The sequence below is a fragment of the Anas platyrhynchos genome, chromosome 8, assembly GCF_047663525.1.
Source record: "Anas platyrhynchos isolate ZD024472 breed Pekin duck chromosome 8, IASCAAS_PekinDuck_T2T, whole genome shotgun sequence".
NCBI lineage: Eukaryota > Metazoa > Chordata > Aves > Anseriformes > Anatidae > Anas > Anas platyrhynchos.
This window is the reverse complement of record NC_092594.1, coordinates 922,122-948,572: the sequence shown is the minus strand read 5'-3', so window position 1 is coordinate 948,572 and position 26,451 is coordinate 922,122. Positions and strand designations below refer to the sequence as shown.

At 36.5% G+C, this 26,451-nt stretch overlaps 1 protein-coding gene and 1 long non-coding RNA gene across 2 annotated transcripts in view; one reads left to right on the top strand and one right to left on the bottom strand.

The window, feature by feature from the left end:
* LOC140003107 (noelin-3-like) overlaps window positions 1–16,622 on the bottom strand; it is a 47,927-nt gene extending 31,305 nt beyond the window's left edge. The window contains exon 1 of the mRNA XM_072041922.1: window positions 16,391–16,622. Within this exon, the coding sequence (XP_071898023.1) occupies window positions 16,391–16,459 (69 nt within the window). The 5' untranslated portion in view covers window positions 16,460–16,622. The remainder of the gene's footprint in view (window positions 1–16,390) is intronic.
* Window positions 16,623–16,698: 76 nt separating this feature from the next.
* Window positions 16,699–22,133, top strand: LOC140003108 (uncharacterized). Its single transcript, XR_011811088.1, has 3 exons — window positions 16,699–16,831; window positions 17,703–17,800; window positions 21,071–22,133. It is a non-coding gene; the product is annotated as an uncharacterized lncRNA (long non-coding RNA).
* Window positions 22,134–26,451: the final 4,318 nt, after the last annotated feature.

Below are 26,451 nucleotides of genomic sequence, written 5' to 3'. Positions count from 1 at the left end.
ATGTGTGAGACATCACCTAAATGCGCTTTGTTTCTTAATTATGCAAATACTAGTCACTAATGACACCATTACCTTATTAAATGTGGTAAAGGCAGTCAGATATTAATAATGTGAAACAATTGTTATGGAGAGCTAAATCTCTAAACTCTTATTCAGTTAAGGATTGAGGATTTTGCTCCATATTGTCTCTCACTAAATGTACTTTCTTGACTGCAAGTGTGCCTGGTAGGAGAAATGGTGTTGCCTGTCACTGTGTAGAGAGACAAAAGATCCCATTCCATTTTTCTCATCCTGCTATTGCACTGTTCTCCAAATAGTCTTTGAAAATTGAGATTCAAAACCACCATATTTGTATTTCATGGATTTTCAGTCCTAGTGTTAGCAGATAGGGAAACAGTGCCTGCATGATAACTGACAGGAAAAAAGGAAGAGCAAAATCTTCAGTATCAACGAGCCTAGCATTGTAGGCTTTTCTGTGTATGAAACACAACTCTGAGCTTACCTTAAGGTGATCATCAGTGGTGCCTCTGAGTATTAAATGAATGCAGATTATGTAAGTTCATCTGTCTTTAAAAACAGAGCCCTGCTGTGTCTTTAGCTATTTGGGAGCAAACCTGAGAGCTGTCATCAGAATACTGCCTTGTTTACACACCCGTTTATGGGATGTTAGAATTTTGTTCTCTTGGACATTGCTTTTGCTTGTTGGCTCACCAGATACACAGAATGAAAACACTCTGGGTGATTTATCCCTTCCAAAGCATAACAATTCTGTTTACTGTCTAGGGGAAGAAAATCTTTATACATGTCTGGTCAGCTCAGAGCAACCTGTAATAATGGACAACTGTTTGTCACAAATGGTAGCATTGTTTTCTTTGTTAAAAATCTTTCAAGCAGAAGAGAAAAGATGATCAAGAATTTTGCCGCACATGAAACAGTCAGACTGCTCTTTAGTGCTAGAATGGGTGACAGAAATGCCTCCCAGAACATCGTTTTATTTCAGTGTAGTATTACTTTACTGAGGAGAAGGGAATGTGGGCTGGGAGGTTAAATGGTGGCCTGATTCTGTACCATTCCCTGAGCTTTTTAGTGATGGGTAGGTGTCATTCCACGTATAACCAGTAATTACTGGCTTGGGGATGGCAGGATCACCTTAGGACTTGGTAGCACCACAAAATTATGGCAGAGGTTGGTTAGGGTCAGACCCTCAACTGGTACAATTCTGCCTGCCTGACTGCTAACAGGGCTTTTGGGCTGGAGCACCTTCCAGCTAGAAGCAGAGGCCGGAGAGAAGAGAAGATGATTTTATGTTATTCTCTTGTACCACATACAACCTGAACGGCCAAAGCAAAAGGGCTTATCAGAAGGGTTACAGCTTCTGGCATCCTTAGTAAAATTCTGGTCTGTTCTTGGAAATATCCAAAGTCACAGAATGATTCAAGCAGTATGCTGTCTGCATTGATCTGCTGTGCCTGGCTTCTTCCCTTTGGGCACAGTCACTTCATCTGGTGTTAATGAAGGAATTAATTTCCATTCTCCCTTTCCTGCAGCACTCATATGTTGGCTTTTACAGTTCTCAGTGTAAGAGGGCTTCCCCGTCAGTCCCCCTTTTGAATCTTCAGAAATCCCAGAGCAAAAGTAACTAAGCAATCTGAAGTTTGAGAAACTTTCAAAAAGTTTTATTTTTTCAGGCACTAAAAGAAAAAGAGCTCTGAAATAGGAAAATAAAATCATTCTTTCCCCCAAGGACTTGCTTTGGAGTGCAGTGTGATTGTATTTTTCTGATACAATGTCTTTATAACTTTCCAGCATAAATAAATAAAAGCTGTAAAACAGCTCAGGCCTTTGCCTCCCTTGGGTAAACAGAACTTTTAGAATCAGATGCCTGTCTGATGTTCTGTGGTCATAAGTCAATCCCTGGTCTTTGCCTCTATTTGCCTGCTGCAGTGCAGATACTGTTTGCAACTATCGATCCTCAAGCAGAAACATTGGCCTAGGTGTTCTAATGCTTTTCAACTGTACCTCAGACTAACTTAACTCCAACGCACGCCTTTTGTAGCTACAGCATAAGGAAACTTATGACTTTGAAATTGTGCTATATGCATCCCCCATGGATCCCAAAATAGCAGTCTTCTTTACACTTTCTCATATGGAAGTTATCTGTAGTTTATTCTGCCTACTGTAGGATTTCCTCAGGAGGAAAAAAAAATTGGACAGACACAGAAGAGGATGGGTTAGCATCTCCCAGGAACATGATTAAAGATTTGGTTCAAGTTCTTTTAGCTTAAAGATTGAGTTCAAGACAAATCTACACACCGTATCCATTCATAATTATATATTCACTTACATATCCCATATAATAGTTATATAATAATATTACATATAATAATAATACATAAATATATGTTATATAGTAAGTCCATGGTATGGTATTTGTTTCCTAGATGGATGAGAAAACATAGAAGTTGCCTTCTTGCTTTTCTGCGAGTACTGAAGCTCACAACTTTGAAATTGTATGTATACATATTTTAGTGAAAATCTAATAGAAAAATGGTCTTGAAATAAACAAAATGAGTAAGATATAAAATAAGTAAGAATTTTATATATATATATATTATATATATATAAATTATATATATTAAATATTAATATTAATATTAAATATTAATATTAAATTATATATATATAAATTATATATATATATATATATATTATATATATTTTGTAAATATTGGTGGTATTAAGGTATTACCTTAATGTTTGCTTAAGTCAGTGCAATGTGAGAGAATACTAAGACTTAGAAATGCTATTTCATGTCTTGGTAGCAGCAAAGAAAATGCCATTTCATCTTAAAGTAGTGTTTTCATTTATGACAACACCTAATGAGACTTTTTTCCTTCTGTTCATGAATATCCAGCTATCTATCCGTATAGACACTTCTTTCAAAGATCTATATAATTACAGAAGAAAAAAATAAGCAAATAAAAGTGAAAAAAAAATAAATTTAAGCAGCTAATTATTTCCACTTATCCTTGTAAACATATTTATGTAATTGTGCACATTATTTAAAGGTTTGAATAAATGACTTCAAAGTCTATTGTGGCATGAAAGTAGAAAAGTAGCAGGAAAGAACATTTTTTTCCTTGTTGCAAGGTACTTTAAAGTGATGGCTAAAGAGAATGATAAAAACTTGGGAGCAGCTGTAAATCATACTGTGTAAGATTCTATTTCAAATAGATTGTAGCTTGTTCCTTGCTTTGTTTGTTTTTTGACACACTTCTCAGATATATTTTGAAGAAAAAGCAGTTACCCCTTACTCGTTCACTCTTCCCTGCCACTGAATAGTACTTGATATTTTCCTGCAAGGTTTCAGTGACTGTACCTTTTCTATCCCTTTTTATCCTTGAGTCTACGCAATGAGTCAGAGACCCCTTGCCTATTTTCTCTGCTGTCTTCCATAATGGTATGGAAATACTTTTTAGCAAGAACTTTAGGAGAATACATTTCCCTTCCCAGCAGTGAGTAAAAACAGATATTGCTTTGTAAGTGTTACTTAAGTGATACTTACAGGTTCTGATTTTGAAACGTTAGATAGTGGAATGAGAGAGAGGTAATTGTTTCCACATAAACTTTGGGTGGTTCTGCTACAAACAGTAGTAGGGAATATTGAGTATTTATACTCAATACCTGAGTATGAATAACTGGGAAATAAAAATTGCAGTAGTAGAAGTGTTGTTGTATCATAGGCTTCTAAGAAGTGCTGAGAAACACACTGCCAGCAGAGTTAAAAATAGACTGCACTATATACTCAAAATAAATATAAAGATACTGTGATCTAAACAATTTAACAAAATTAGCTTCCTTTTTAACTAGAGTCAGTCTAAACATAGAGTACTATTTTCAGCAACATTTCCATAAATAGTTCCTGATGTGTAGCTTCTATGAATAATTCACAAATCTGAATACTAAAGTTTGAGTTACTCTGGGTTGATAAGCCATAAAATGTATTGATATTTCTTTAATGAGCAGGCAAAACTGTACATATGCAAGTACAAATTATAAACTCGTTGTCAAAAATATTTTACAATATTCACATAACGTTCTCCTCTGTCATTAATTTTGCTTGCTAAAAAAGGAGCACAAATATTTTTAAGCTATGCTTGTTTAAAACTGGAATGAGTATTTGTGGAAGATTTTATTTCTGGTTTTCTTCCTATCTACTGTGGACACTGCATTAGGAAAGGAAAACATTGAATCACTTCATCTTGTTCATCCTCATTTTCTTTTATAGGCATCTTGCACTGATGTGCTCGTCCAGTAGGAGATCATCTTTGATGGGCATGGGCTGGCTGACTAGTAATAGACACAGTAACATATTCTAACTCAGGATTGATTGATCTGGAAGTGAGAAGTGAACCTAGCTTTGCTACTGTGGCTATTTGCTGGCCAAACAGTAACGTATTTTTAAATTAAATAAATCCCAGTTCCAATTTACTTTGGTACTGTATAGACCTATTTTTAATATGCTCTTTTATTAATAGATGAGTACCTTTATGAAAGACAAAACAGTCCTGAAGATACGTTTTTTCAGATACTTAAAATTTCAGTGTTTCCAGCAGAATTATTTACTTTAATCTCACACTATGTCATTTGGCAGGACTATTCTTTCCACTGTTCAGTGTACTTAGTGCCTTTTTCACAGTGTGCCCACTGTTCAGAACAGTGTGCTAACTTATACCTGCCATCCTTCTTCCCATCACCAGCTATCACTGCATCACAGCCTGCTATTTAAGATTGATCTTGTAGTCTGCCCTATAGGATAGTCAGATATCTCATATATTTGGCATTTATAATGCAGGCATTGTTCCAACAACATGCTTCAGAAGAAAAAATTTCTATGTGCCATGTGACAACTGAAGTAGCAAAGAAGTGTTTGAATGCATTTTTCTGCTAAACTGACTTCCTAAGCTTGGGTTTTTGAGAGTGCTTGCAAGCTGTGAGCCTTGGGTATGTGCTATGGCTACAATGCCACATTGGAACAGTTACGGGCATTTCATCAGGCTGCCCTTGGACCTTGGTTTCAGTGGGTGACAAACCTGAGGGGAGCTGCAAAGATGTCTCACTGCTCACAGGCCAGGTCGTCTCTGACTGATCAATGAGCAAGTCAATCCTTTGGTGGAACCCTAAGCACTATTTAAAATAATCAAGGAGATTATTTAAGACATTTGTTAAGCTCGTGTTTAAACGGGTGGTGGTAGGTATGCTGATCATAAGTTCCTCCTCCTACGGTCACTGCTATTTTAAGCAGGCTTGTGTTAAAGCATGGCCTCCTCACAGCAACAAATATATATATTGGGGGCAGCGATACCCCGCCTGTCATGAGACATTTTAGTTTAACTGATATTAATTGGAGTAACAGTTTCAGAGTTTGGATACATGCCCTTGCAAGGATAGCTGAATGTCCTTCCAGTCCAAGGAACAAGTTATCAGATCAGTCTGTTTTGTCCTTTTTAAGTAAAATTAGACAAGTATGGTGCATGAACCAGAATCAACATGAATTCTTGACATCTTGGGATGTCTTTCTTAGCTGCACTTACATGTAGCTCAGAAGATTTGGTTTTAATTTTTATTAAAATAAATTTATTAAATAAATTAAGCACATTAAGTGACTTGGAGACAACTGGAGGAATTTGTCAAAACAAAATGCTTAGGGGTCTCCTAAAACTGAAAAAGATCAAAAAGATTCCTAGAAAATGAGGCCATTCTTTGAAGGCAACTGAATATAGCAGAAGCAAATGCTTAGCAGCTAAAAGGGCTTATAAGGAACACAGCTGGTCAGAAAACATCCCGATTGCAAACAAGGAGTATAACAGCATTCTGAAAGGTGAAGAAAGGAGAAAACTAAGGGCTTTGGTATGAAATTAACTAATAATAGCATATTTTGCACAGAAGAAGAAGAAAAAAAAAAGATAGAAAAGAAGGATATCACTTGTAGTAGTAGTTTATATTCCTAAAAACTATGAATGTTTGGGAAACCAAAGATGAGATGATATGGCAAGTCTTCAGAACCTGAACTGAAATACACGACAGTGGATAAGAAAACAATGATATTTTAACAAGAAAAATATTGCCTAAGAGACTAATTTCTGGAGAGAGCGAAAATAATTAGCAAGTGAAAAGATAACATTAGTGCTTAAGAGTTAGGGTCAATTAAAACAGTCAAATCACACAGTGCAAATGTTTTATGTCCAAGAATACTAATGAGAAGGAGAAAGTAAGCATTAGACAATACTTAATTGCATGTGCTTCAGGAAAATCCCCAAAGAGAAAAAACATGACTGTTTCTATTTAACAGAAGAATTGGGCAGTTAGGTCATATCAGGATTTTATCTTATTTATTCTTATTATTATTATTATTATTATTATTATTATTATTATTATTATTATTATTATTATTATTATTATTATTATTATTATTAAATTTTAATTTATTTTTATTTTTTATTATCTACCACTATTGTTACATTCATTTGGAAACCGATTTGTGGAAGCATTTGAGAAAACATTAACTGGTTGTTCATTTCCACTGTATGGAGATGAACTCAGTAACTTAACCTGCTTAACCTTATGTCTTCATTTCTGCAGCATCCAGCCTCTCATAGGAACATGGTCAGCTAGAGCAGGTTGCTCAGGGCTCTGTCCAGTCAGGATGGACATCTTCAAGGATGGTGACTCCACAGCCTTCCTGGACAGCCTGTTCCAGTATTTGATCACCCTCACAAATAAAAAGGAAATATTTTTTTGATGGAGCACCAGATTGAATTTAAAGTGTAGCTGCTGAAAGGCATGTTAAACATCATACCCGTGGGTATTAAAAAGGAACAGGGTTTATCCCTCAGATACTAGCCAGGAGATGGATTCCAAGTCTTAATACTGATTTCCTACTTCTGGTGTGTGTCAGAATTATCTTCTATTGAATGAGTCAGAATGTTCAGTAAGAAATCTAAGATCTTTTTTTTAGCTCAAGATTTTATAGGAATGTTAGTAAAAAAAGGGAGTTTTCAAAGTTGAATGAATCATTCAAAATTGTTTAGAAATAAACATATAGAGATATAGCTTCAACTGCATACTCCTAAATAAATCTCATTTCTAAATGGAAGAGAGCTATAAGCAAGAGCAATTTATTCTATTTTTGACAGTCACCTGTGGATATAATCTGAATACCAGTAGCATCTGGTAATTTTTTTCTTCTGTATACACAACAGAGGTGAACCTTACCATTAGCGTAGCTTTCTGACTTGTCAAATCTAAAGCTTAGCAAATCCGAATACTACAGCTACTGCCAGTATTACATCAAGATCCTTCTTTCATTTCCCCCAAAATTTCAAGGCTCTCACTATTGCCTAGTCGCTTCTTGTACAGTGGTTGTATCAGAGACTTCTGCAGGGGTTTCTTTTTGCCCGGTGCAGAATTCCACGAACTATTTCCCGGTGACACCCACAAAAGCAAAGTTACTGGTCTGAAAGCACGTTGAGTAACTGCTGTTCAATATAAATCAGTTACCAGAATAGCAACGATGCCCAAACTGAATAAAGTGAATATAACGTTGTAACTGACACTTTGAACAAGGTTTTTTGTGTATCTGAATAATAGACACTGATTTAAAAAGTAAATCAATGTGTGTATTAGGAAGGGTAATTCAAAAGAAAAGTATGTCGAATGATGCTGATTCCATAGGACATGTAATTTTACCTAGAAGCCAACAACCACAATTTTGAACATTCTTTGAACAATGAAACTTATATTTTAAAATAATTCCTTGGCTAAGCTGAGGTGTCAGACTCAACTCTATTTTGCAGAAATCTTTTCTCCGAATAAGGTGTTTCCAACAAGCTCTCCATTTGTTGTCAGTTTGAGGACTATTTGTGCAGGGAGCGTTGTAAATAATGCACAAGGTCACAGTTCTCCAGGAATGTCAAAGCTTAGCAGTTCTGATTTTGTTGACTTTTTTTTTTTTTTTTTGCCATTCATTTCTGCAGTAATCTTAATGATAGACTAATGTGATTATTACTTAATAACATTTTTTTCTTTATTAATTTAGTTGAAGCTTTTTGTCATGTCTGAGCTTATGTGACTTTTGTAATAGGATACCAGACTTAATTGGTTGTTGATTTCTCCTGATCTGAATTACCTATTAGATATGAAAAGTTCCCTACTTTATGCTTGGGAAGGATCTTGTTCGTTACTCTGCCTGATATGCATCTCAGGCATAAATACCTGCGATGACAGCAAATAATATTGATCTGAAATCTCATTATAAAGGCAAACCAGTCACCTGAATTTTTCATACCATCATCTATATGATAATTCATATCACACTCAAAAGTTAAGATACTTACCTTCAGGGCACAGAGCTGAAAGGACCTTTACTGTAAAAACTAGAGGACAGCAGGATCTGTGGTCATGTTTAGTACAAGTACTATATATGTACTCTTGCAGTGGCAAGGTTGAAGAATTAGCCAGCTCTTGCTAATATGCAAGAAAAGAAGAAAAGCAAAGAACAAAACAAAAAAAAAAAAAGGAAAAAAACACCCTCCAGCATTACATGGCTTAGTAAATTATGATATGTAAGAGAGATCTTGCCTTTAAGACAATTTCTTTGTAATTTTTCTGCCAAGCTCACATGCCATAGCCTCTGGAAATTTTATGACCATGCAAACAGAATGAATGTCATAAGTACGATCCTGTGTATCTTTAGAATTATTAAAAAGTTGAGAATAGTGCAGAATAGTGAAAAAGAAGACCATATCTCCCTTCTAAAAAGGGCAGTGCTGTGTAGATTTAGTGCCTTAAAATGGACAGTGAAAGGTCTAATGAGTTTGGTGAAGCAGAGGTGGAACAGGGATGGGTCAGGAGGTGATGCTGGGCCTGGGGCAATTTGCAGTGTGGTGTTGCTGGGGAACTTCAGCTCTTAAGAACTTGGATTCAATGATGTTAACAATAGATAATTTGAAAATAATGATCTGCCACTAAGCTACAACTAATGGGCTGTCTTTACCTCTACAAAATAAGAACGATGAAATGCCTATTCAGTTCAGGGGGTTCACTTCAGCTCTGGTTCACTTAGACCCAGAGCAGCCAAAAATGAAAGCAAATTACTGATAGCTCACATTGAAAAGCAGGTAAGTTTCACTACAAAATTACATCTAATCTGAGAAAGCTAATGCAGTTGTTGGAATCGCAGTCTGTACTCCATGTATTGTTTGTTTCTTGGTAAAGTATCTTGGTGTTACAGCTACACTGTTTACTTCATATTTTCTTGGAGAAGTCTCAATACCGTATATTGAAAATGCTCAGAATCTTATTAGAAGGTGGATTTGTTAGAATACTGTGTAAAAGGCTATATGAAAAAATGAATAAGAAAAAAATAATTGCAGTACTGAGGCTAGGACTTGCACAGAACAGTTTAATTTGAGTAAATAATGATGTAGTAATATATTCTAAATACATTGAAGTTTGTATATCTATAAAACCAATTTTAAGACTAATGGCCAAACTCAAATAGCATTTACAATTTCGGATGTGGAAAATGATTTAAATGCTTAGTTATCACCTTGAAAGCAATACACTGAAACACATTTTATAGTATTTTCCTAAAGCAGGAGTTCTAAACAAACAAACAAACAAACAAAGAAGCAATGGGTTCATTAAAATATCTTTAAACTGCATTTTTTAATAACATGCACCAATAGTTTAACATTATTTACAATGTAGTGATAGGCACTTAATTGTAGAGCTCACGAAGATGCAGTCCTCTGAACAGAATCTTTTCCACTTGTTCTACCTGTTCCCCTTCCCTTATGAGTTACTTAACAGCTGCAGGAGGATGTTAACAGTATTTCCCCAAACCACAGGAGTGAAGTGGGTTACTTGCTTCCAGCATTTGCTTAAGCTATTGTTCTGCTGATGAACATACGTTTTTCAGTGAAATAATAAATAGAAGGAATAAAAAGATTAAATCTGCATTCCACAGTTGCAAGGATTTGTTTGTTTAGATGGCAGTGCAGCAGGCAGATGACTTTGTTCTTGAAGGAACTGAAGGATGAAAAAATTACATTTGTGTTATTTGGGGCTGCTTGAAGTGGTTTAATTTAAGTGAGAAAGGCTCAGAAGGGGGTCAGAATATTAAAATTATTTTATTTTTTTTCTTGAGGAAGAAGTTTTAATAAATACTGGATGTTTTGTGAATAATTTCATATTACATTTTTATTTTCTGTGGGGAAAAAAAAAAGTACATAAAGTGCATACAGAAGCAGCTAGGTAAGAGTTTACAAAATTCCTACCTGCAGGCCTGGTATTTCCTATGCAGCCTCCTTTTGGCTATAACTGAAGTTCCAAGTTATGATTGTTTAGTGAGTTATGACAAATATGCCTGGCTGTTTCTTTTGCTTTTGTGATAGGTCAGCTTCTGTCATGAAATTGAAGAGGGTATAGGATGGTATGGAAAAGCATATAGTACGTGTGATACCACAATGAAACTTCAAGGAATCAAATTGCTGGGTATACCCTATATACCTATACCCTATACATCATTAACAGAGTTCTGTCCTTAATGTTAACTGCTTATACCACCAACATTTTGTGTTCACTGTCACCTCCTCTAAGTATGGAAGTTGCGTGGTATGTTGAGTTCATTAATATGAATCACTCGTATTGTGAGAAAAAATATTAGGAAACTATTTCTAGAAGGTGGTCAGTAAAAATGAAGGCCACGGGTCATTTAGTTTTAGTCTACACAGAGCTAGCTAGACAAATGGTAACGATTTCCTTTGTCCGGTACACACAACACACGGTATTTCCCTGTTAATAAAAAATCTTTTAGAACTGCTCCCAACAGGGATAAAATAATCTGTGTTACTGTAAACAAGGTTACATGCCTCTTTTATTTGCATATTAAACAAGTTATCTGCTGGCCAGTAGTCCAGTTTGCCACAAAACAAGTTTAAAAATACTGAGAAGTGAGTAATAAAAGCAGGACACAGTAACAAAGGGCCTTATAATTTAGTATTCTGGTGTCCTTTCAGGCAGAGACATGAATTCTCTAATTTCAGATAAACCAAGGTTAGACCTTAAACACCTTTAATGACAGGAATAAAACAAAGACACTAAAAACAGTAACATTTTGGAAATAGTTTCAAGTGTTCTGATAAATTATGCTGCTGACAGGAGTGCAATTACCTTTAAGATTGGAACCACTTAATGAAAATAACTGAAGCTGCAGTCCATGCTCGGAGTGAAGTGTCTCTGATTTCTCTATGCTCCGACATAACAGGTAACATCTGAGTTCACTCCTTTTTTTCTGAGATACATCTCTCAACACTGTGCTCAACTTTAAGAAACAATCTAAGAATTGTCCTAGGCTTCACCATCACCCAGACATTGTAATGTGAATTTTAAATTCCCAGAGGCAAATGCTCCCTTAACTTGTCATGCTGAATTCCTTCATTTTGAATTAATTTTATCTCAGCCTGTGAAAGGTATAAAGTGGCCATCAGTGGTGGATCAGTGTCCTTCAGATAAATAATGTGTCATAATCAGAATTGTTAAAGTTGCAACTTTTTATCAATTTCTGAATAAGAGTTCTCCACAAAGTTGTACACCTTTGCACTTTTGTTTTACTAATATTCTTACTTCTTGGGTAAGATGTGCCATTCTTTGCAGTTAATAGGCAGTGTGTCCCAGAGCAAATATGATGAACAGAAGAATCGACTTTCTGAATGGCTGGTAAAGATAATTTAGTACTGAAGTAAGAGGAGTTATGTCCTCTAGAAAACGTATTTCTTTCTAGTATTAGGAAAAATTCCCAGTTGACTGAATAAAGGAATGGCTAAGATATTTATCATCCATTTTTTCTTCTTAGCAAACTCACCAAAAACATCATTAATGCCAAGACTAAGTATATGAAGATTGATGTTGTGCACTTCAAGGGTTCTTAAGAGATCCCCTTGTGAACACATTAAGATCGTTACCTCTTAGAAAAATAAAAAGTCAGTAAAAAAAAGCTGAAGGAGGCAGATTCGGAGCTGTCATATTTTGAAAAAGATTTTTTTGAAAAATGACGGTCAGATCGATCAGGTGAACAGCAAATTGTTCTGTTCTGCAGGTGCACCAAGTGCACATTTATTAGCTGACCATGTGGAAAGTAGTACACATGACCTCATTATGCTAAACAAGTACAACATAAGCTCTTTGATCTTCTTTGGGCATTCTTGAAGTACATAAAAACATCTAACTCTTGAATGTTTTTCTATCTGTAAAGCTATCTGTGTGTTCCTGCATGCTGGCATTCTCCTTTGTGGAAAGAGTTCTGTATTTATACCCAGGCATACAAAGTCCTCACTTCTCTCAATTTCATCTTAGACAAGAAATCTACTGCCCTGTGAAGTGAAGCAGTACAATAGATTGACGTTTTGGTGAAAGATGGTCTTCAAAATACTATTGCTGCAAAGATTTACACAAGGATTTTTAAATTTTACTTGGTTTTCAGTGAAGATCCAGTAAGAACGCTGAAGTGATGCCCTGAAGCATTTGTGTCATACTAAAGTATTGAAAAAGGGTATTTCAGTGCCCAAAGTAAACTGGGGCTTCTCTGAGGATTTCCTGTTCATTTCTTAATAGGTCTCTTACGAATTGCAAGGATTTGAACTGGAAATTTATAATTGCTCAATCTGTAGGCAACTAGAAACACATTTTTAGAGTTATAGCTGGGTGTTGTTTCGACAGCTATTAAACTGCATTTCTGCAAACTGTTACCCATTGACTGAAGTTACTGGACTGAGAGTAACGTATCTGGGAGAAGACACGGGACACAGACAGCTCTGGACTGCTCTTCACTGGGTTTTGAATCACATTGCTCAGAAATGTTAAGGCAAGAGTTGACCATATATATTCAGCAATTCTTTATTTAGAGCATTCTTAAATCCTGTAGGTTAAATAATTCTATACGATTTTCATATTGACTAATGACTAATACTGTGGAAAACAGTGTCAATTAATTTCCAAAAAGATAATGAGATTTCCACACAATTTTGTGCTGTATTATAGTACTATGACTCAGTATTTCCAACAAAAATTGTGTATTACGGTAACCCTTGTTTGTACATAATATCCTTGTTATACACTCTCACAGTAGAGATGAATTAAATTATACTCTGAAGCAGTGTTAAAGTAATGCACTCTTCCTACAAACAAGTTCTGTTGGTCTCTGGGAAAAAGAAGGATTTTAGCAGCTAGTTGCGTAGTCTGCTGATGTGTGAAAATTGTGGATTTTTGAAATCTAGAAACATGGCTGTTCCAAAGATCAAACTGCAGAAGGTACGAATGCACTCAAAAACAGTTAACTTTTCAAATTTGCTTTTTTTTTTTTTTTTTATGTTAATGCTCCCAAAGATCCTATTATCGCAAGCAATGAACATAGACAACAGATGCTTTTTGCAACTGTCCTTAATGATACTACACATAGCTCCTGTTTGGGACTGGACCCACCAGTCTTCCTTTGAAACACTTCTTTTGGCAAAGTTCAAAGAATAGAAACCCACCAGGTGTAGGATATACAACCATTATAAAAATTAAAGACATAAATTTTATTGACTGCATTGAAAAATACCTATTTTCAGATCTGTTTAAATCTTCAAAAATCAAACTTAAAAAACAGCATCTAGACCTGCTGAGCTTGTTCCCTGTCTGGTGCAGCATTACATTACTCTAAAATGCTCACTTGGTTATACTGCTGTGGTTATTTGGATATAGCGATCAAATGATGGCCACCAAAATAACACTTACAAAAGAAATCCACTTTGTATACTATGAAGGTCATTTCAGAAAACTCCAGGCTTGCAGAAAAGCAGCACAGAGATGCCATCTAGCAGTAACTCTTAGAAATTTCCTAGTACTTAATAGATCATTCTTTCAAGATACTGCTTTTGCATGTAGGAGAAAGGAAAGATTTTATATTCCAAGTCTTTTTATATAGTTGGCTTCCTGCTGAATATCTAATCATCCTGCTGGAAATAAAACTTTACTGAAACACATTATAATGAATAGTTTCCTTGTATTTTTCAGTATAAATACAGAGCAAAATTAGAATCAAATTAACAGATGTGACATTTTAATAAGTGTCTTAAAATTGATATTCTACAATTAGCATTAAGAGTATTTAAAATTAATCATTAGTGAGCTGTCTTCCATTTGTTAAAGGCTAATTTCCAGAGCAGGTCAATATTCTACATCAAGCTTAGCAGAAAAAAAGACATAAAAATACAACATGGGCAATAAGTTACTGCAATTGAAATAAAATTTTAATGTGCCAGAAATTTAAGAATAAACTATACATATTTTTAGCATATATTACCATAAGATGGCAATACTTAAATACTTTACAATGAGTAGATAACACAGTAAGTTTAGCATAAAACCCCTGTCATAGTAAGAGTGCCTGTGGACAACAGTCTTTAAAGTCAGTGATAGCTAGTTCTAAATCAAAGCTTTTTTTTTCTTATTTTTTTTCTTGGAAATATTTAAAAGTAATAGATGAGTTACAGAAATTATTTCTTTATTACTTAGATATTATGCAGAACATTAATAGGAATGTACTGTGGCATGCTTTGAAACATCTGTCATGATTTATTTTCATTTGTGTGTGTCAAGGGCATCTAAAAAGTTGTGTCTAGTCATGAGCATGTTGCACAATTATTTGTAAAAGAAGGAAATAATCACCTCATTGTTTCCTAATACTAATTTCACGTAATATATTTGCTTCCAAACCTGCAGGGCAGAACATTGTTATTCCATTTAGCATAAAGTAAGCTAAATACCTGAGGATTGCTTCCATTTTTAAAGTGATTTCAATCATAACTTGTATTTATTTGCTGAAAACAAACAAACAAAACCAAACCCACAGACCTTGTAGTCATTTTGCATACATCATTTTTCACAGAAATACATCAACAAAACTCAACTATCATCTGTCATCTATATGTGGCACCTTTTCATATGCTTAAAGTGGAGCAGTATCTTAATCAAGGATCTGAATAACCATTTGTTCTCCTGTTTTAATTTCTGAAAACCCAATTTATCTCTGATAAAAAGCAGACTTGGATTAAGGGGCTCTTGTTTTTACATATTCTTAAGGACTTTAGAGCTTCTGGCTCATGACCTCTTCACGGAGTTAAAAGGGCCTGCAATGAACATTTTAATATCCCTGAAAATGTCACACACAGCAATGACTAAAAGGCCATTTTTCTGCCCTCTGCACAGTGTGCCACAGCACAAAGGACTAGAAGCAAAGTTTCAGAGATAATTTATGCAGTTCCATTCCAGTGGTGCATCCTGCTTTTCAGTGCTCGATGGTAACAGACACCTATGATGGAACATTTCTTCCCAGTGTTGTTATGGGGCATATCTCTGACACCTAAACTAAGCAAAATTCTGCCAGCTGAAGGTCATCCACTTCATTAGTGGTTTTACTCTTCTGTGGATAGACAGTGATACAAATTGTGTTTATCCTGTCTTCAGGCAGCCTCTTTGCCTGCAACAGATCTAAGTGTACCAGAAGACAGAGCAATGACTGGAAACCTGTGATTGCGATGTGGCCATGTGCTCGGGCTCACACAGCTGAGGAACTCCTGTTCCCCGCCTGATACGAGTCTCTGCAGAACACAGCGATAGCGATGCTGTCAAATAGCTGCTATTTAATATCAGATGGCTATAATTCATTATTAGCTAATGTTATTAATCATATATCATCTCCTTTTATGTTGTCACCGTATCTTATGATTACTGCAGCTGTAAATCTGTTTTTCACCGAATTGCTTATTAAGTTCTGTCTTTATATTTTCGTAGGAGGAATACCCTTTTCACGCTGTTGGAAATTCCGTGCGTATTTTATACGACTATGTCAATTATTTAAAAGGGAAAAGCAAACTGTCAGAAGAGCCAAATCCTGTCTCGCGGGGCTGCCTGGCACCCGAGCGGTGCCGCGGGGGGGACATTCACCCGCACAGCGGAGCGGGCTGCTGGGGGGCTGCCCGCAGTGCCCCGCGATCCTCTCCCTCTCCTCACTTTGCCGGGTAGGAGGCGGCACGGCACCAGGAGGCGGCTGGCAAGGTGTGAGCTCCCGCAGCGCCGCAGGCCCGCCGGGTTCAGCCCACCGCGGCGATTTCAGCGGCGCAGCGCGGTGCTGCTCCTCAGCCACCTCCTCCAGACCCGCACCGCCGCGGCTTCGGCACCTGCCCCGGGGGAGCCCCGGGGGAGCCCGGGGCCGCTCCTGCTGCCGCGATCCCCCCCGCCCCGGCCCGCCGAGCCCCGTCGGCCGCGGCACCCGGCCGGCTCCTACCTGGGCAGGGTGCAGGGCGGCCAGCAGGGACAGCAGCAGGAGCCTGGGGACGCTGCCGGGCGCCCGCATCCTGGCGCCGGGGCCGCCTCGCCTCGCCTCTCGCCTCGCCTCACGCCGCTCCCCCCGCGGGCACCGCGCCTCCCGCCGCAGCCCGAGTGGAAGCGGCGGCGGCAGCGGCAGCCGCCCGGGGGCCGCTCATTCCGCGGGCGAGCGAGGACGGCGCTGCCCGTGGTGCCGGAGCGGCTCCGCTGCCCTGCCCCGGCCCGCCTCCGGCCCGCCCCGGCCCGCCCCTCCGCCAAACTTCGGGCCCGGGAGGCGGTGGCAAGGATGCGACATCATGGCTGCCGCCCGTCCGCTGCCCGCCCGCCCTCAGGCGCCCCCTCGCGGGGCAGCTCCTGCGCGGAGGAGCTTGTGGCGGCTCCGTCCTGTAACAAAGCGCTGGTAAAATGGGTTACGGCTTTAATTAGTTGCCCTTACAGCGCTCGAGTTCACGACCCATAGTCAGCATAACCTTAGGTTTCATGCGTTAGTGGTTCTCAGACGGGCTGGGGCACGCCTGAGGTGCAGCTGGAGAGCAGCCGCCCGAGCCCGCGCTCCGCTTCACCCGGGGGCTGCCTGAGGTGGCTGCCAGAGCCCCAAGGGGCTGCAGAGCCCCGGTACCAAGCGGCCCCAGCGGGGTGCCCAGAGGCCTTGGGGTGTCCCCTTCCGTGCTTTCTCAAGGGCTTCTCTCCTACAACTGTTACTGGTATTCGTTAATTTTAAATACCTGTTTTATATGCATACAATACTGAGTTCCTTTTTTTTTTTTTTTTTTTTTTTTTTTAATCTGATAATCTGATTTGGCCAGAGAACTTAAGCCTAGCTGGTCATCAGAAAAAGCGAGTCTTCCTGCTCGCTTCATCCTAGTAGTTGATGACCAGGAAACATTTCTTCATTCTCTCCGCACAGCTCTATCCTATAGCAGCAATTCTAAATGCTGTTGTGAACTTAACAGTATTTGCTGTTCTGTTTGAAAGAGCCCCGGGTCCTGGATGCGGTGTAAGATTTACTAGCTTTTATTAAAACACATACAGCAGTTCCAGTATTCAGTGGTAGCAGACATCCTTCTCTTCACCAAAACCAACCTGAGGGTAATTTAAGTACTCACAGAGAGGAAATAAACTTGGAACTGATGAAAAGATGTCATCTCATGAAAAGATGTCATCTTTTCTGAGGGATTGGCACATTTTTACTACTTGGGGCTGATTGAAAAGGAAAAGTTTCCATATTTTCCTATTACAGTGTGATTGGAGCACCATTCCTCTCTCTTTAGGAACCTGCAGGAGGCTTCCTTTTCATCTTCCCATGAAAGTAGAGGAAGAAACAGCTGCTAACTGGGGACTGAGCTCCTGTGTGCAGGCAGTAGAAACAGTAAGTAGGTAGAGGATTATTTGTCTGCGTCCCCATTGTTTTGGTTTGATTTGGTTTTATGGGTTGGGGTCGTAGGAAGTGAAACGAAAAGAAGCTCCTTTTGTATCAGGCTTGGTATTAGGATTAAAGAGGAGAGAAGGGAATTGATTCAGGGAAACTAATAAGACAGACCAGTCGCTTCTGTTGTGAGATACAAATAAGTTTTCCAGTTTTGCATGGCAAAATGTATCAGCTTTACTGTTGGCATGTGTTTGTTGTTTTTGGTTGGTTGGTTGGTTTGGTTTGGTTTTGGTCTTGATTAGATGTTAACTTTTCTGGGGTCTACATTTTCCCTTTGTACTTTTTCAGCAGCTACCACAGAAAAGCTAATGCTGTCATGGATTTTCAGGTGCTGTGTAATCTTAACAAAGAAAATAGGATCAAAAATATTCTTAAAGAAAGAAGAAAAACATCACAATAAAAAACAAAATAGCAGTGCAAAATATTATTTAAGGATGTTTTTAGGTACAGTATGTTGGTGAGTTCTCAAGCCCAGGAGAGTGTTTTGGTTAAGTGCTCATTAGAATGAGTATGAAAATGGCACTGTTTTCTAACCTGTTTCCAAATCTACAAGATTGGTGTCTTATGTCTTCAGGAGTTCTGCTGAAAGATACATGTAACAGAATCTGTTCTGCCCACATGCTATCTGAAAGGATTGTATATCAGTGGCATAATAATTGGATCAAGGATGCCAGTTTTCCCTACAGTGATTTATTATCTTTCTGCGTTCTGAATTTTTTACAGGATAAAAATAATCAGGTTTGCTTTTGTGAGTGAATCAAAATGTATGTTTTATGGTAAGATGACTTAGAGAAGACTTCTTTCAGTCATAATTGTCTTTTTCAAAGATATGGTCTTAAATTTCTATGTAAGGTAGATCTGCAAAGTGTGGATCAAAATAATAATAAACTGCAGAATTTATGAATGAGTTTCTATTGAAATTCTATGAATTTACAATGGAAAGAGAATACCCTCTGATACATACCCTATTTTAGAGTTTCCATCTATAAAGAAAGTACAAAAAGATACAGAAAGGAGACTGGTTTCAGCCATTTCTATTCTCTATGAAATAAGGATAAGAGCCGATCAAGGGGATAGCTGCGTATATGTGGCTTCAAGCAAAGGTAAAGTAACAGTACCAAAACACCAAAACTCTGACAGTTCTCCAAAGGATGAAGTGAATGGTGTTTTCAAAATAGCCCATTTCTTACAAAAACAAAACAAAACAAAGAAAAAACACACATAGATTCTAAAACCACAAAGGTAGATATAAAGGTATTTAGAATTTTACTAGAATATGTCAGTGACTAGTTCTTTAATTTTCCCTTCTCTTTCTTCCTCTACACTTTATCACTTTACACTCTTCTTTTCCTTCCTTCCTTCCTCCCTTCCTTCTTTTTTTTTTTTTTTTTATTGTAGATGAAATTGGCAAAACGTATGAACTATTAATCATGGCATGCAAACTTTCTGAGGAGCTTCAGAAAAGCTCTATGTTTGCCCACTTCCTCATGCTGCTTGGAACATCTGTCTATGAAATCAGTAAAATATTGAAGAGTACAAGTTAAAAATAAAACAAAAGCTTCCCAAGGCCCCCGAAAAAAAGTGAGACATCAGATCTCCTGAACTCTTCAGATACTTTTCACCTGTTATAGAAACTAATTTGTTTGGTACATGCAAAAGCACCAAAATGTGTTTTAAAAGAATACATAAGGATGACATAAAGAGACCCCATTCTATTCTGTTTGATTTTAATGGTTCATTACAGAGAAAAAGAAACTACCTAATAGACTAACTCGTCCATCCTCCTGCAACCTGACAAGTAATTTCTGAGTCAGAAAAGACTGCAATCAGACTAATGAAAATTACTGACAATTGCTACCTGTAATTGAGTAATAATTGAGTTTGTTAAAACATATCTGAAAAATTAAACAAAATTCAAGCTAATATGAGAAGGTTTTGTTTTTGCTGTGTCTCCTATAGTGGCAAGGGAATACCTCATTCTGAGCATTTCCTTCTAACAAAGCTTTTACTCATATCCTTAAAACCTATCAAATTCTATCTGTATGGCATTTCTTCTTGAATTCTTTGTATGGAGACAGTTGGCAGTCAGGGTAAAATACTCAGTCTTGAGAAAGAAGAAAAAGAGATATCAAAAGCTTTCCTGCAGGCATCAATGACGGCGTATTAGCAAATTGGTGGCAAGCTGAATACAGCTTGTCTAGACAGTGAAGGATATTCTCAGTGTGTGGCTAGAGTTATAACAACTTCTTTTTGACACCGTATTGCAAGAAGCATTGCTAGCACTTGGAATAAAGACAGATACTTGTTCACTTGGGTACACTGGAAACTGAAGTTGATAAATTGGAGGTAGGTACTGAATTATATATAAATATGTTCCAAGTTCTGCAATCTGAATTTGACAGCTCAAAAGTACTGACTGGAACTATGATAAAAGACGGCATATATACACATACCTAGAAAGATACTACTAAAATTATTTATGGCAGGTCATGTCTGAAAGCTGGTTTTAATTGCAGTGCTATCAAAGGTTTTTCTAGAAAAGAAAATATTTTATAAAATCTGTCTATCTTACACTCTCACTGATTATTTTGTGGGTGTTGAATATTCCACCAATTCAGGAAGGTAGTCCAAAATTGGAATTTGAGGCATTCTCTATGTTTATGATAAGGATGAAGAATTTAGGAAATTGGGAAGAGAGGGGTTAAATACTGACCCTGTTGACTTTAATGAAGGTGAAATGTCCTTGGAGAGCATTATTACATCTCACATTAAAGAAAAGATTTTGATTCGAAGAGCTGAAAATGAGATAAAAATGAAAACAAAAACTACTATCGATGCAGAAGCTGAACTTCTGTGATAGGTGACTACATTTGTAATAAACATTAGAGACACAGATTGCTTAAAGTGTTGTAAACTTGGGTGAGTAGAGGATTCAGTAAAGCACTAATTCATTGAGTTTAGTGAAGAGTACATAGATGTTAAATGAAATAGAGAGACATTGTAGGTCTCTGGACAGAATTCTGGACTACTGTAAATCATTAAATTTGCCTGTGTAGATTTTACCATCATATATATATATGTATGTATGTATTATGTATTGACCAGCTCATAATTATTTAAAAGCACACATACTTAGAAGAAATATTCAGTCATAATTATAAATTATAATGCAAACATTCAGATGAATTTTGTGTTCTGATCTGTTTTCAGGTTATGTGTGTTATCTTCATACCTGTTATATTTCCCCCAAAAGAAGAGTCAGTGCATCTAGTGTCCTATGTATCTCTTCAGTGCAGAGATTTCTGCTGGACTGGAGAAAGAATAGTTTGAACAGGACTTGCCACAAAGACAAATGAGCTTAAGATTTTTTTTTTTTTTTTTTTCTGTAAGACAGTAAGCCATTGCTTTGATTTTTAATCAGTTTCTGTTTTAAAAAGAATATAGCAGTACAGAACTCTCTGCGGTACTATTGCAGTATTTGTGGTTCTGTCCCATATAGCCAAGGATGCTTGTTATAGCTGATGACATAAACTCAGGTACTGTAAGGTACTCTAATGATAATTTTTTAGTTGACATGTATTAGATATTTTAATTCCAGCTGAATGCTAGAATGTAACTGATCTAGAAAAAAATCATTGTGTAAGCTGATGCTTAACAGGCATTCCCCTGGTGCTTCTGTAGAGCTTGATTTTGAATACTGATGTAGGAAAGGTATATATTGGTGTTCTTTTTGAGATCAGTTTAAGAAGGAAGACAGCTTTTTAAAGATAAATGTGAGGAAAAGAATTAAGAGAAATATTTAAAAAAAGGTCTTTCAGTTTACTTCGTACAACATTTGTCAGGTTCTAGTGCAAGTCTCTCTGTAAAGTGAGTTGATATGTCTCCTGGCAGTTATCAAATGGTATCTACTATTCTTCATCTGTGAGGTTATCCAGGTGATACACTTTGTTGTGAATGAAGACATCTGCAAACTGGTGCCAGGCAAGTCTCAAGGCAGTGTTTGCTGTGCTCACTGACAGATGTACTGGGTTGTCTGAACAGCTCAGCAAATTCAGCGTCCCACAATGTACGGTGTTATTTGTTTTCTGTTTTCTTATTACAATACAAAATTTAGGAAACCATAACTTTTACTTTTTTGTTTGTTTGTTTGTTTGTTTCATTCATCCAGTGTTACCCCAAATACATCTTTACTGTTGGCTCTAGTTTTGTTTTGATTTTACTCCTACCCAGTTTCACAGCAGGAACAGAGGAACAAATTAAATGATTCTATTCATTTCAATGAATATATTCTGAGTATATTTTTATGGATCAATATAATATGTGCTATATAGCTTTAAACAGTTTTACCTACATACAGTTTTATGTATAAATAGTTTGGGGCCATTTTGAGGTATAATATTATTTACAGGAATAGTAGGGTACAAATCACTCAGTTTTCTAATCTGATGTGGTTTTGTTGAAAATCAAAAAGAAAAAAGATTATGGAAATAAAAAAAAAAATGGTGATAAGAGATATCTAATTTTTTTCTTGAAAAAATGGTAGCCTGTAAAAATGGTAACAAGTTTTCTCATAATTACTTTTTTTTTTAAGTCAAGCCAGAGGACAGCTTTTTAAATCAGGGTGACACTGAAGCTTGACAAGTGAGGTGTATAAACTATGAACCCCTTATGAACATCTGCACTGCATGAGTGTTCCCGTAAATCTCATGAGCTTTTTGAATATACCCTAGCTCTTGCTGTTAAGCTGTGGGCTCAAAACCAAAGTTTTAATGAATACTCTAAGATAGTTTCCTTTTCCATTTTAAACATGTAGGTCAAAAAATCCTAAGATACTACCAGTTCTCTTTCAGAACCAGAAGACTGTCTTTATTTGACTTGTTAAATAAGCTGTGAATGAGGGGTTTGGTAGCATATTTCTTGGAAGGCTCTACACTACTTGTCTTCCAGAGTAGTACAAATCCCTGGCTGTCATATTCAGCAGATGGCAGCATGCATGTTAGTCGGCTGGGTATCTGCTCGTATCTTTAAGCTGCCATGCCATATTGACTAGCAAAGTAATTAATTTGTCAGTGTCTTTGAGGTCAATCGCACTGGAAGCTTCCTGTCTGTTAATGTAAAAATATCATCTTTACCCTGAGGGGGCACTGTCACAGCAGGTAGGAATTAATTGTGGAATTATATCAGTTTATTCCTAGGGTAGAACTGTACTGGGAGAAGGAAAACATATCAAACCACAGGAGTGCAATTCAGGACTGCAGCATTTAAAACATTAAAACAAGGGTTTCATGTTTGCACTTGTGCATATCAGAATCAGGGCCTGAGGATTATGCAAAGCTCATGCAAAGCCATGCAAAATACATATGTCGTGACCAAACAAATGTCTGTGTGGGACTTTTTAAGAGCAATGCCTGTGTGCTTTGAATTCGGCCAGGTTTTTTGTGTCCTGCCAGATCAAGTGTGGTGTAGTTGCCATACTGTCAACCCCTGAATAAGATCAACGAAAGCATATGATAACTGTTTAAGACAAACTGCCAGGTAAAACAAACAAACAAACTTGTCTTTCTGATACAGACAGGGCATTGAGAGGCTTTGCATATTAGTGTTCATAGCCTTGCAGAGACAGGAATAATGAGATACTGAACAGAAAATCTGGAACAACATGTGAATTTTTCAGCTACGGTGAATTTTGGACAGTGGCCAGTGCAATGTGGGCATTTTATCACTTAAATATCCTTTTTGTAAATAGCACCATTTCTAGCCTCAGTATTTGCAATCATTATTAAAAATGAATCTTAGAAATGGGAGACATAATGTTGTTTTTTTTTTTTTTTTTAACATAAATTTTTCATCTGTCAGTAACCTCATAGAAGTTTTGTGAAGAAAAGGCAATGGGGAGTTATGAATCTCTCTCTGTAAGTTACTGCATTGCAGCTATTGCTATAGAATAAATATTTACATTTAAAGAGAACAAGCTGAAACTTGGAATTTCAATTTCATAGGGAATTGACATTTGTTTCTTCCTGAAATAATCAAAATATATACAAAACATTTCATTCAAAAGTACATTTCAACAAACAGGTACAATTTTGTACTATTACTGAGTTTGGGAAGTTGTTTTACAAGTAGCTCTTATGGACTTTCTATTACTATGCACTTCCTTTTAATTCCTTAAATTTTTAATGAAGTTTTTAATTCTAATAATGCTTTTCATATATATATTACATATTATTTTCCCAGCCAATTGATTTCTGTAGTTAATATGGAGCGTGAGCTTAGCTGAATTTTCTGTAAAAGTCAAGAGCAAACTATTATGGTATCTTTGACAGCATTTAGTTTATACAAGGGAAAAATCAGTGTTCCTGTTTTTATACAAGTGTAATAGTTTCTTAACCAATTAAAGAATACTGGAGGGGAAGGAAAGCTTTATTTAAATAATAGCTTCAATTTTCCTTATACTTAAAAGCAAATATTTGCTTTCTCATGTTTGAGCCTGTTACAAAATAAATGCTACAGTTCAGAATATTAATGTAGCATTAGAAGAATAACATGAAGAAAAAAAAAACAACAAACAACAATTGCCTATAGACTAGGAATTGCTTAAGTCTGTTCACAGTTTTGGTTAAATCATTTGGCTAAAAAAAAAACCCACAACAAAACAAACAACAGTGTGGACCACTGCAAGCTTTCAGTTAGATTCTGTTAATACCTGTCCCTCAGAAATGCTGAGATGCTTACAATCAATAGGTTCTTGGCACTGATCAGTATTACTGAATATTTTGCTTATAAACCCCATTGTAATGGAAATTCTGTTTACATTATACAAATGGTTAAAACTGTCCTAATTCTTATAGTCAGTTTTTGTGCATAGACATTTGATACTTATACGCAATTAAGCTTAATAGGGAAAGAGGAAAAATTCCTGATTGGGCAGAACTGTGAGTTGAGTCAGGAAGAGAATGATAAAAGGCTATAAATTTATAATGTCCTAAAATTCTGTAAGTGAATTAGTTATTTGGAAAGTTACTGAAGTACCTGATGTGTTAATAGAATATTTTCTATGTGTATATATTATTTATTAAATATCTCAGTGCTATATATTACAGAGGAGACACACAATGGTTACAGAGAAATAAACTTCTAATAAGTATGACAAAGGTTAAGATAACCCTGAATCTTTAGTTGAGAAGATGCTGTTCCCATCTGCCAAGGAACATAGGACTTATGCTATTAAGGTATAAGGCTTATGCTTAATAGAACACAAAATACTTATAAATTATTGTCCAGAGAAAAAGTGATGCTTTTTAAAGAAAAAATTTATAACTATATAAGTATTCTAACTATATTAGAATGTAGTATTCAGTTGCATTTAAACACTTTTGAATTATGATTCAGATAGTGGAGTAACAGTACTTTTGAAACAGTAGCCTGACTGGGCTAGAACATATTTTTTTTTTCTTAGTTAGATGCTGTAAGAATGTGGTTAGGTATATTCTGAAACATAATTTCACAAAAAAAAAGTCTTCACCTAGATGAAATTGGTGGGCATTCTACGTATTTTAATTGTTTGAAAACAATGAAGTAGAGGCTCTTGATTTTATTATTCAGTCTTCTAAACTGAGAAGATGTTTTGTCTACATAGATTTAGAAAATTAATTATTTGAAACATTATTCTAAAAACTAAAACTACTTGAGACTACCCTCTTTCAATAAAAGCTCTGCAGATATCATGCTAAAAGTTTTATAATAGTCTTTCTTTTTTTCCCAAAGTGTTAAATTGTAGCTTTTGAAAACATACTCAGGATTTTAATGCAGCTTGAATATTAAGTTCATTGAGACTTGACTAAAACAAGAAGGTCAAAACAGGATCAAAGACACATATAAGATAAAAATCAGGTATAAGCAGTGTAGGTGCTTTCTCAAGAAGTTCTGCATAGGACAACAAAGATTAGTAAAGATGTCATAGCTATCCAGGCTAGCAAGGGGAGATATTAGAAGCACTTATGTAACATTTTGCTGTTAATATTTCAGTAGACTTCAGATTATAGACTCGGGCTGATTGAACACTTTCTATAAAAATTATTGTTTTGTGTGTATATATATGTATAACTTATGTACACACATAAAAGACCAAATGAAACAGTTTTCATAGTTTTGGTAAAGGACTTTCAACCTTTGTTAGGAAAAATATTGTTTGTTTGGTAATTAAGAGCACATCACATAGAAGGAAATTTTTCCTGATATTTTCTGACCTGGTCACTTAAAGATATTTTTTTTTCTTTAAAAAAAAAAAAAAAAAAAAAAAACACACCTTTGAATAGAAATGTAGAAGATGTTTACACTGCAGATACTTATTAATTTTATATGTAGCAGTGGTAGTAGCAGTATTTATATGTGTAGTGTTAGACATTGGAACGGGCTGCCCAGGGAAGTGGTGGAGTCACCATCCGTGGAGGTCTTTAAAAGACGTTTAGATGTAGAGCTTGGTGATATGGTTTAGTGGAGGACTTGTTAGTGTTAGGTCAGAGGCTGGACTCGATGATCTTGAGATCTCTTCCAACCTAGAAATTCTGTGATTCTGGAAGTAGAATTAA